Genomic DNA, 11,299 nt, shown 5'->3' with positions numbered 1-11,299 from the left:
CGGTCACAAGGCAGCAGCGCATGCACACATGAGCGAACAAACGAAGAAGCGTTCCAGGACGGCTGGGGGAAATGCCGAACAACCGCTGGAAGCTTCAGAAGTATCACGGCCGCCAGACATGGCTGAAAACAGACTTCGGTGGTCACCTGCATCAGTAGAATTGCGTGTGTCAGTGCCAGCAAACACACATGAAACCTTCAGAAGAAAAGTCTACAGGCGGCACTCACAACTCGGAAATAGACATAACAAAAATATAGGCATGTGAAAAAGAAAATGTGGCTAGCAGTAAACACAGGGCTTCGGCCTGGCGAGTGAAGGAGTTCCGCCTTTAGGTGGCTGCGTTGCGGATAGATCAGAAGGGATGGGCCTTTCGCGTCTCACACGACAACAGTTTGTTGGAAAAAGTCGGCGGAATGAAACCCGAGAGGTACGGGTCAGTCTCGGGATTGACTGTCTTTTCGCTGCAAACCGGGAAGACCGCGGCGCACTCCGAGTAAGCCAAAGAACGCTGGGTTCCTCTTGAGAGCGACACTGGCGTTCGGTGTCCTGAGCGAGGAACAAAATGTCGTTTTCTGAGAGCTTCGCTCCGACTTCAACACGGGCGAGCTAACGGCCGCGCGCTCAGCGGGAAGGCTCGGTTTTCTTTCGGCCCCGCTGGGGCCTTCCATCTCGTCGAGCTGTCCAGGCGCTTCTGCAAACGATGGGCCTGGCCTTTCGCCGTTTCCTTCCTTGTCAGCCGCCTCTTCACAGAAAACAGGATTCGCCTCAGCAGCTAACGACCGCGGATCTGCCGTGCGGTGCACAGATACACCCACGTGGGGAGCCTTGCACGTTTCAAGGCTGCAGCGACCGGGTGGTTCAGTCTCCAGTTGTGTCTCTCGCTCTGTTGTGCAGGCATCTGATCGAAGCAGTCTCTGTGATTCGCTCAGTTTTTCGGACCGGTACTTCTTCGCCTTCTTCGCGTCTCCACTGCATTCGTCTTCCGCCTCCCGCGCAGACGAACGACGTCTCCGAAGCAGGCCGAGTTTCCCAGCTGAGAGCTTGCCGTCGGGGCTGCAGGCGATGTGTTTAAGGTCGGCTCCAGATGGAGTGGAGGTCGCGTTGGCGAGGCCATGTTCATTTTCATTTTCGAGTTCATGGGCTTCTCTCAGTTGAGTGGTTTGCTGCGTCTTCGCGCTCGCTTCTTCGCAGCGCAACCAATAGAGCGGCGGAGGCGTTCGCGGCTGCATGCGAGGGTGAAGCATCTTCAGCGTGGTAGGATGGCGGAAACCCAGACAGAGACTTCGGGCAGTGTCGTCGTCGTAAACAACACCTAGAAAAAAGATTGGAACACACACACACACAGCACAGGTAATGACAGATATGTTCAAACGAAATGGTACCATTCACAGAGTCAGTTGGCAAACCACTCACAGAGTCACATCCAAATACGGACACGCGCATGCATCACGCACACGCATCCCACACTAGCATCACGTACATTCATGTATATCTGTATATACAGGTGTACCTCTGAGCTCGAGCAGCCGGCTGCTCTAGCTGGCCTGGTTCTGTGGTGTTTTCTTCCCCGTTTGGGAATGGGCTTTCGGTGGGGTATACGGCTGCTTCGGCGATCGGGGTGAGCAGCGAGAAAGACGCCGTCTTCTGTCCGGCCTTTTCGTCTCGCGATCGATGCATGCAAAATGCACACAAGGCTTACCAAGGCAGCGAAGGGTGTCTGGAGACAGAGACGCAGATGGCAGATCCGTGAGAGGCGCCATGCGGATCTCCCACTGAAATCCACCAGGAAGCAAGGCAAAAAGGACACTGCACAGAAAATCTGTTACACCGCGCCGAACTCCTAGAAGAGACGGACCCGGTTGCTCACAAACAGAATACACGGACAGGCACATGCATGTACATACCATCATATGTGTATATAGATACATAAATCCACGTATATACAAAAAACCGGCGTCGCCATCGTGCATGCAGTTTTTCCTATTTTTGTTGGCGCACTGTCGAGCTTGGGAAAACGAGGCCACGTCAGAAACGCTTCTCTCGGATCTCGCGTCGGAGCGATGAGGCGCGTGCATGCGCGGTGGAGTAGCGAATGTGAACGCCTTTCGGCAGAAAGACGGAAGAAGCGAGAGAGCGCAGCGGACAGCTCCGCTGACCTACCGTCGGAGAAATGACAAAGACAGTTTGATGGCGATACGTCAAGAGGGCTACGCGTATTTGGTGAGCGTAGTTGTTTGGAATAGGTTTCCCGGAAGCCCGGAGATCTTGAAGAATCTGAGCGGTTTCACAGAAAAACGAAGGACAAAAAGGCACTTGGTTCGGCAGTTGGTCTCGCCTCCCCTTCAGCAAGGAAACGCTTCGCGTGGACATCCGTGGCCGCAAGTTTCGAGAGGTCCAGGCACCCTCGCGCCCGTGTTCGGTGATGTTTTTGACGCGTCTATAAACCTTCCTAGAAATCGGTGTCGAGGCCTCTAGACCCAGAGACACGAGACGGGGCTGTTCTCCGCGCTCCGCCCTGGCGTCCTTACAGCGTGAACGTCGGCGCCGTATTTTTGAACGAGACGCGCCGCGGTTCGCACTCCAACGCCGGGGATGTTTGGTGCGTAGTCGCACCCCGCCAGCACACAAATCAGCTGAAAGCGGTCGAGCGACAGGGCGGGCGACCAGGCAGAAAACCGACGAGGCGACGGCGACGAGGAAAAGGTCGGCGACGCAGATGAGAAAAAAGTCGAGGCACGACCCGCAGAAGCACGAGGGGAAGAAGGAAGAGAGACAGGAAAACGAGGGGACGAGGACACAGGCGACAGGGAGGCAGTAGCGGAGGAGGAGACAGACAGAGGGGAAGACGGGGAGGAAGCAAGAGACGTGGACAACAGAAGCGAGGAAGCACAGCCAGGGGAAGAAGAGGCGGAGGCAGACGAACGAGAGGGATCCGAACGACAGGCCGATGAACGGCAGGAAGAGGCGATTGCGGCCACGCCCACGTCGTGAGTGGAATTGTGGTCTGTGTGGGTCGCCTGTCGCATTCTCTCCTTGCGCGAGGTCGGCGTCTCCAGACGGAAGCAGCGCGTGCAGTCTACGCACTGAACGGAGCCGTCGTCGGAAAGTCGCGAAAGAACCTGGAGAAGGAGCCCCGAGGCAATGACAGAGTCGCGCGGCAGTGCGAGGACGAGAAAAGGAGAGTCTCTCGCCGAGTGAAGGACGAAGAACGGCGAAGAGATGTGAGCTTGACGTAATGCGAGAGACGCAGACGTGTTCTCGAAGATGCGGGCGAGACACGAAGCGAGAGAAACAGCGAGAAGAGGAATGAGACGCGACAGAGAGAGCAATGACAAGACCGACCTTCAAATGGAAGTAAATCTCTCGCTTCATCGTTCCCCTCCTTTCCCCTTTTTCTCCTTTTTCCTGTCCGCTCTCCCTTTCGCTTCGTGACCCTCCGGCTGTCGGCGGCGTCTCCCTTTCTTCTCCGTTTTCCCATGTCTTCGCTTCTCTCAGTCTCCCACCTTTCGAGCCTGGTACGCCAGCAGATCGCCGTCCTCCGTGAGCACCGCATCAACAAGGCCATCTGCCGCGAGGCGCGCCATCTGCGCGTCTGCTTCGTAGGCTGCAGCGATGCAAATGACCCCGGGAGAGCTCTGGAGCTTTCGAAACACAAAGTTCCGGAGAGACAAAGAAACCGAGATCGCCCCCACTGCATGCCGCCGCGCACTGCCGACATCTCCTGCTCGGTGCGCAGCGACGGCCTGGACCGCGTGGCGCTCGCGAGTCCTGCCAGCACGCACCGCGGAAGAAGAATCAAGACAGAACGAGACAAAGAAAAACGTTCAGTCGCGACTGAACACCTTCCACGGAGAGTTCACTCAACTCCCCTTCGAGGACGAAGCCTTTCGAGCCAGGTGCTCTGGGCTCGGAAGCACGAAACTAGAGTTTAGATTATCTTCGCGCCGCTAGAACCAGCGGGGCCGGGAAACCGGCAAGACGTGAGAGACGTGTGGAGACACGAAGAGCAGACCGAGGACAGGAGAAGGAAGACAAGCGACATCCAAGTTCAAGCCCGTGAGTGGCGACACAGGAAGAGCGCAAGAGCGGGCAAAGCGGCTGGGCCTTTCCGCTCCTGTCGTCCAGGTCCGGTGTGGAAAAGTTCGAATCTACGTTCCCTGCGCCACTCCCCTCTCGGCGCTTGCGCATGTGATCGCGTTCACACGTGCTGCCTCAGAAAAAATGGAGAGCAAAACAAACGACACGTGAGCGATCAAAGGGCGAAAATGGGTGTTTAACTGCATCTATCTGCATGCGTGTGCGAAGACGTGTCGATGATTCTGGAACCTCCTCGAGCCTTTTCACAGCGCTGCTCGCCCTCCCTGCTCGACCTACGCCAAAACGTACGCCTCTCCGTCCCTCACATTTTGATGCATGTACACAGGCATGCGCATGCACGCGCATCTACGCAGAAAAAGGGGGAATGCAAAAGGCAGAGAAGCAAAGGCGCATCCTCAGTTCAGAGAGTGCAAAGACATGGCAGAGACGTAACCATAGCGCGCTATAGCTGTTGCGCTGGCAGCCGAAAAACACCGACCATACGCTAGATCCTTCCATGGCGTTCTGGAATATCCTATTTTGTAGCTGACCCCGTCCCCTGGATTTCAAGCGTATCCCACTGAGCGCAGCGCGCATACACACTTACAGCCGTCGGCTCTCATTCGCCGGCGCCTTCGCCTCTAACTGGCCGCCCTCGAAGACCAGGAACTGCACAAGAAAGCCCAACGCCGAGCGTGGGTGCCAAGCAAAGAACACTCACGTCTGTATAATCATATTTGCAGCCGCGTCGCTTCATCTGGCGATATATCCATCGATCAATGCGGATATGCAAGCATATATATATATATATACATATATATATAGGCACTATGCATATGTGTACTGACAGCTGCCCACCTGCACAGCTACAGAATACAGATACATGTATAATATATATATATATATATATATATATATGTACAGATATACGTTACAGTCTACGAAATGTCTTTGCTTACAGCTCCGTGTATCTAGCAAAGTGGAATTGCACACACGTGTGCATAGGTACCGTATCTCACTCCACATAACCCTCGATGGCAACACGAGTAAGAGACAGCGACGTACGGGCCGAATTCCGAAGGAGGTGAGGAGGCGAATCTTTCCGAGACAAAAGCGAAGAATTTGGTGGTAGGCTTCACACTCATCTGCAATATCTTCGTCGTCTCCGTTTTCTTTCTGGAAGGCTTTGCCGCCGGCGGCCTCCCTAGGGCGCTCTCCATCTACCCCTGTTCGCGGTCCTCTCGGCTCCCCGTCGGCGCTCTGCAGGCGCCTTGTCTCTTCAAAAAGAAGCAAAGCGAGGGCGCAGCCGCACGCCGCCTGTGCGCGAAACACCGCAAGAGGAGCAGCGGCTGAGGATGGTAAGGAAATCGGAAAAACGCTCCAACTCTCGCACCCATGGGGCCTCTACTCACCTTGTGGAGCCAAGAAGATGCCTGCAAAGAAACGACACAGAGCGAGAGCGAGCGAGAGAGAAGTGAAGAGAGACCGAAGCGAAGAGAGACAGAAGGAACGAAGATTGAGAGAGAGATGAAGAAAAAGAAATGAAGGCAGAGAGATGGAGGGAGAGAGATGGAGGGAGAGAGGCGGAGGGAGAGAGGCGGAGGGACAGAGGTGGAGGGACAGAGGTGGAGAGAACGCAAGGACGGATGCTATGGAAGGTGTTTATAAATGTGAAATCTCAAGGAGCAGACGAAGGGAACCTGCCAGCCCACAGCCGCACCCGCCTACCCCCATAACCGGAGGAGAAGGCGCGGCATAGAAAGAGACAGAGAGATACAGCAAGCCAAGAGACACAGACGCGGAGAGAGACAGAGGACGGTCGGCCGGCGGGAGAAGGCGATGAAGCTACGACGAAGAACACGAAACACGTGACGGAGTCTGCAGAAGACAGATCCAGGCAGCTGTTGCCCGCGAGCAACCATTGGCGCTATTCTGTCGAAAAGCGGGTGCACCAAATTATGCGACAGAGAGAGTCAAGGAAAACGCCTACGTCGACAGCAATGGTTTTCCCTGAGAACTCTCGCAGGTGCGTTCGCTCCTTGATGTTGCTGCCAAGCCAGTTCCAGAGTCCCTTGACTCCCATCGTTCCGGACTCGGTTTTCCTCGGTCTTGGCAATGTTACTGCTGGTCTTCCTTTTGAAGGAAACACAGGTCGAGAGCTCAATCATCAGGATGGACGCGTGTCTTGTTAATCTCCTTCGATTGCTCATTGCTTCTCGGTGCCTTGCTGACTCGGCCCTCTCTCTTTTCTCGTCACTTCTTTGGCGCTCCTTCCTCTCCGGCTTTTCCCCAAACTGTCGCGTTCTCATTCTTTTCTTCCATCTGCTCCCTCTGAACCGCCATCTCCGGCAGAAACCTCTGTGTCGGCCTCTCTCGGCTATCTCCGTGGCCGCCCCTTCCTCGTCCTCTTTCTGTCTCCTCTTCCTGTCTCCTCTTTCTGTCTCCTCTCTAGTTTCAGTCTGTCTTCTCTTCCTGCTATCTGTTCTTGCCCTTCTCTAGTGTCTTCAGTTTTTCTCTTCTCTCCCGCGGTTCTCTTCTCTGCCTCCTCTCATTCACCTTCACAGTGGAGATGCAGGCGGCAAAAAAGAATAGGTGGAAACAATAGAGGAGAGGAAGAATGGATAGGAGGCAGAGAAGAGGAACGAAACAGCGAAGAGAAGAGGTGAGAAGACAATAGAGAAGAGGAGGAATGGATAGGAGGAAGAGAGGGGAAACGCGGCAGCGAAGAGAAAAGTATCTAAAAAGTATATGTTAAGTGTGACCGACGGAAAAGGTTGCTGCCAAAAAGGTAGGAGCGAATGGGGCCAAAGAAGACTGAAGAAGGGGCGTCGCCAGAGCGTGCGAGAGAAGAAGGGAACCTCGCACCGTTCTACTCGGGCAAGAAAATTGGAGAGAAATGCGTCTAGAGGAAGTAGATGCAGAAGGGGAACTCGACAAAAAAAAAGCAACCCGGTGCCTCTGCTTGTGCTTAGAAAGACGAACGACGGAAAAAAATCAGGGACAAAAACAAACACCTCTTTCGCAGAGAAAAGAGACAAAATGCTCCACAAGACATGTCCGCCTCTGCACACCGGGGGTCTGCGGTGAGAAAAGCGGGCATGCATGTAGCAGAAAAAGAAAAAAACAGGCTTGATTCCACACTTCTATTTCGGGGGAAAGTGAGACGGAGGAGAAAGAAGGGCCAGAGAGACCTCTCAGGAAGAGAACAAAGAGAAATCATCCACTGGAACAAGGCTTTTTTCGAACTCTTGAGGCGCATCGCCCTACACACCGCTGGTCCATTTAAACCCTGCACAGTTTTCCGAGTCTCAACGAGGGACGACTGAGTCTTCTGAGCTGTTCTTGAGTTCCTCCAATTGGCTCGCTTGCGGTCGTTTCCGCTTCCTTGCTGGAATGCAGTTTTGCTGCCGTTTCCCTTGTCTTGCGAGATGCCGCCGTCTCTGTTCTCGGGAAAAGCCACGCTCGAACGGCTTCTTTGCTGAGCGGCCAATGTAGATGTGCAGCGGAAGCTTACACAACGGCCGATGCAGCATGAACATAAACTTGGTCAGATTTAGCTCGATTGTATCACGCAAAAACACGCCTGATACGCCTAAGCAGCGAGCGGCGTTCTCCGTCGAGAGCCTGCATCTTCTACTCGCGGAAAACTGATTCTTACACAACGTGCGGCGACCTACCGCTGTCCATCGTTCTCGCTCTCGCTCTGTCTGCACACAGGCATGTGGTTTCTGTCATAATTAAACATACATATGCATATATATTTACATGCATGCAGATGTAAATGTTTGCCGGTGTGTCCTGCGCCACCGTTCTGTGTCCGTGGTCGCGCAAGGCAGGGCGAGAAGTTTCCCTGGATCGTAGTTCCGCGAGCGACAAAGGCCTGTCTTTGTTTTTTTTCTCGCGTCTCTTTCTCGCTTTAGGAAATGACGGCCAGAACCCGATTCCCTGTTCCTCCTTCTCCGGCTTCTCCCTCCACTTCTTGCTCATCTTCTTGCGCCGCTGCCTCAGCTTTTTCTTCGACTCTTTGCGCGCCGTTTGGACGCAAATTTGTGGTCTGTGATTCGTCGCTGCGCGAGACCCCCTCCACGCACCTCCGCATTCCGTTTCTCCTCCCTTCGCTCGATCGCCTCCTCCAAGGCGGCTGTCCGGTCGGCGAGGGCATTCTACAGATCTGCGGTCCCCCGGGAGCCGGAAAGACGTCGCTGTGTCTGCAGCTTGCCGCGAGTCTCGCCGCCGGCTTCTCTCCGCAGCGCCTGCCGCCGTCCCTGCATGCAGGCTGTCTCCGTTTTGCTTCGGACTTCTCGCCCGCCGGCGGAAGCGAGCACGAAGGAGCCGCTGCCTGCGGGGCCCGGTCCGCCCGCAGAGCAAGCAGGGAGACCGCAGAGGTGGGCGGAGAATCCGATCGCGCAAAAAGACGGAGACAGACCGCAGCCGAACCCTCTGTCGGCTGCCATTTTTCCTCTTCTCTCGCTTCGTCCTCTTCATCTTCTGGTCCTTCTCCGGCAGGCGCCATGACGACGAGCTGTTTGCCACAGGCCGGTTCTTCCCGAGAGGAGAGACGCTCCGACAGGCAGGCGACGCATGCGCTCGCCAACGAGGCACGCCGGCATGTACTTACAGCTCTCTCCGGTTCGGCTGTTTCTGCAAGCAGCGAGAAGCAGACGTTTTCTCAAGAGGCAGGCAGACGTAGGAGACGCGCACTCTTCCTCGACTCCGAGGGCGGAGGCTGTCCAGAGCGGGTTCAACAAATCGTCGCTTCCCTCGTCGGCGAGCTTTTTCACAGCAGCGAGCGGCGCGAATCTTCGCCGTGCACGCAATTGAGCGAGGAGAAAGCGCGGCCGACAGAGAGCGCGCGAGAAGCTGAGAAAGCCGAAGGGTCGTCTCTTCTGCGCGGTTCCTGCAGAACGTCCACGACTCAGGCCAGAACACAGGGCCTCCTGCGGCCTTCTGAGCGCGAGTGGGAAGGCACGAGAGTTGAGGACGAGGAGAAACGAATGGAGAGAGAGGAGCGCGACATCCGGGAGCTCTCGAGGCGAATCGATGTGGTTCGCATCTTTGACCACAAAGAGCTTCTCGCCGTCCTGCAACACGTCTTGTGTGTCTTGACGAATGAAAACGAGCATCGCAAAGGCGAGGCGCAACTCGCCAAAGACGGACGAGATGAAGCGAACGAAGAGACAGAGCAGGAAGGAGGGGATGGCGTCAGGGCGGGGCGCCACAGCGACGCTGTTCCTAAGGCTGCCGGTGGAGCGCGTGTTTCCGCGCCTTCGAGGCCTATGAAGAGACATCGAGAGACGTACGGTTTGATCGTGATTGATTCCTTGAGCTCGCTCTACCACCCCGCGTTCTTCCACTCCGCAGTCGAGTGCACGGCCTCTCTGATTCAGAGCGCAAATCTCCTAACGCTTCTCGCCTCGCGCTTCGTGCTGGCCGTCGTCGTGACAAATCAGCTGACAACGTCCAAGGCGGTTTTCGCGCCGCATGGCAGAGGTGAGCGGAAAAAGAGAGGAAGGCTACAGACGAGACACTGGAAACGAAAGGACGCGAGCGACACCCAGAAAAGGGCGAACCAGTCGACCGGCCAGTCGCGAGCGAAGGACGGAAGCACAAAGGGGAAGCAGGCAGGCAAGCGGGTAACGCTTGAACAGGCGGAAAAGGCATATCTTGAGTCTGTGTCGATGTCTCCTTGTCTCCTTTGGCAGACGCCTCCACTGCGAGTTTCCTCGGAGCAGGCCAGCTGTCTTCGCAAACGTTCACCCCCTCTCTGGGACCGGCTTGGCAGCAGATCCCGTTGTACAGTCTCGGTCTCCGCTGGCCGTCGGGCCAGGGTGCGCACGCGCACATTTCTGCCTCTCCAGTGAGGAAACGCTCGGATTCCCTCGACCGCTCTCTCGCGGGGACGAGACAGGCGATCTCTACGAGAGAGATTGTCGTCTTCAAAGCGCCGACCCTGTTCAGTGCCGTAGGCGCGGAAACCGAAGAGGCGCAAAGTGAGGAGGGTGGAAACGCGCGAGCCGGTGAACAGGAGGCTTGTTCCAGAAACACTGCGCAAGGCGCGACGGCGCTGATGCCTGTAGCGCCGATATGCGTGTATGTGAATCAGAGAGGCATACGCGAGTGTATGGATTATGGACACTGGGGAGTGGAAGAGAACGCGATCTGAGGAAATTTGTGTTTCGTGCCTTGCGGCATGAAATCGCGGCTTTCCCGTCCCAAATGACAGGAGTAGGACTCACAGGAATCGATATTATATATGTACGGGTGAAAATCAGTAGGATACGTCGACCTTTTCACCAGGAGACAGCCTCGTCAGCGGACTGACAGTGCGTGGACAGGCTGGCCGGCGAATGGGTGAACAGTTGAGTGTAGATTTTTTCCTGACAGTCGTTTGTTCTCAACGGCTAAAGAATGAAACTATGTCGGTTTCTAGAACCGTTCACGGAGTTGCGAGTTTATCCAGTTTCCACATACCGTGCAGGTACCTCCGTTTTGTCGTTGTCTGCATCTGAAGTCTCTGGTATTTCATTTGTAGGCGGCTGCTTCTTGTTTAGCGGCCCTCGACCAGTTGAACTCGTCGCGCCCGGAAAATCCCCCCGAATAAGCCATTCAACCTTAAACGGACTTGACGAGTCCAACAACTTGTACACACCGTAAAAGCCTATATATATATATATATATGTAATACATATATATACATGTATATATATATATATATTCGTAATGTCTCTCTCTATATATGGAAGCAATGACGCAGTACATACGTCGGCACCCGAATTGCGTGGAAAGTCATTCGGTCTTTAGTCCACTCGTTCTGCGTCGTCTCCGGTGTTTGCTACTATACAAAAACTGTCGTTACCCAGAAGTTTTCCCGTTTCGCTATTGAGGGGAAGAGAGTTTGTTTCCAGTCGGTTTTTTCACCCTCCGGAAGGTTCATAGTGATGGGTGAAGACTGAACACGACAGCAAACTGTCGGTGTTGAGTGACTCGGCCGCGACCGCAGCGGATTCGGCATGGAAGCCCGAGAGGTGATCGTCCACTCGCGAGCACAGATGGCGACAATGCTTGTTCTTATGTGATCAAATGATGTGGAAACAAAAAGTTGATGTGGCGCCTGCCAAAACCACACAGACTCACGCGTCTTTCCGCTTACGGACTCTCTGGTTCTGTCGGGTATCTGTAGCTGAGATCCCCTATTCTTGAATTGCCCTTGCCTCCTTTTGAC

The 11,299-nt window shown here is 55.0% G+C and overlaps 2 protein-coding genes across 2 annotated transcripts; one reads left to right on the top strand and one right to left on the bottom strand.

The window, feature by feature from the left end:
* Positions 1-434: 434 nt before the first annotated feature.
* Positions 435-6,160, bottom strand: NCLIV_068500 (hypothetical protein; the record flags this gene model as incomplete). The annotated part of the gene is made up of 9 exons (XM_003886402.1): positions 435-1,312; positions 1,700-1,772; positions 2,161-2,274; positions 2,529-2,633; positions 3,504-3,768; positions 4,685-4,746; positions 5,143-5,394; positions 5,490-5,510; positions 6,068-6,160. 9 exons carry the CDS (start codon positions 6,158-6,160, stop codon positions 435-437), a joined length of 1,863 nt encoding a protein of 620 aa, XP_003886451.1.
* A 1,840-nt stretch (positions 6,161-8,000) lies between these two features.
* On the top strand, positions 8,001-10,240 carry NCLIV_068490 (conserved hypothetical protein; the record flags this gene model as incomplete). Its single annotated transcript, XM_003886401.1, has 2 exons — positions 8,001-9,567; positions 9,780-10,240. The coding sequence occupies 2 exons, from the start codon at positions 8,001-8,003 to the stop codon at positions 10,238-10,240; spliced, it is 2,028 nt and encodes a 675-aa protein (XP_003886450.1).
* Between the last annotated feature and the right edge of the window lie 1,059 nt (positions 10,241-11,299).

Source organism: Neospora caninum, chromosome XII, assembly GCF_000208865.1.
Source record: "Neospora caninum Liverpool complete genome, chromosome XII".
In the NCBI taxonomy this organism is placed as follows: domain Eukaryota; phylum Apicomplexa; class Conoidasida; order Eucoccidiorida; family Sarcocystidae; genus Neospora; species Neospora caninum.
Note: the sequence above shows the minus strand (reverse complement) of the source record. Positions and strands in the feature narration are given on the sequence as shown.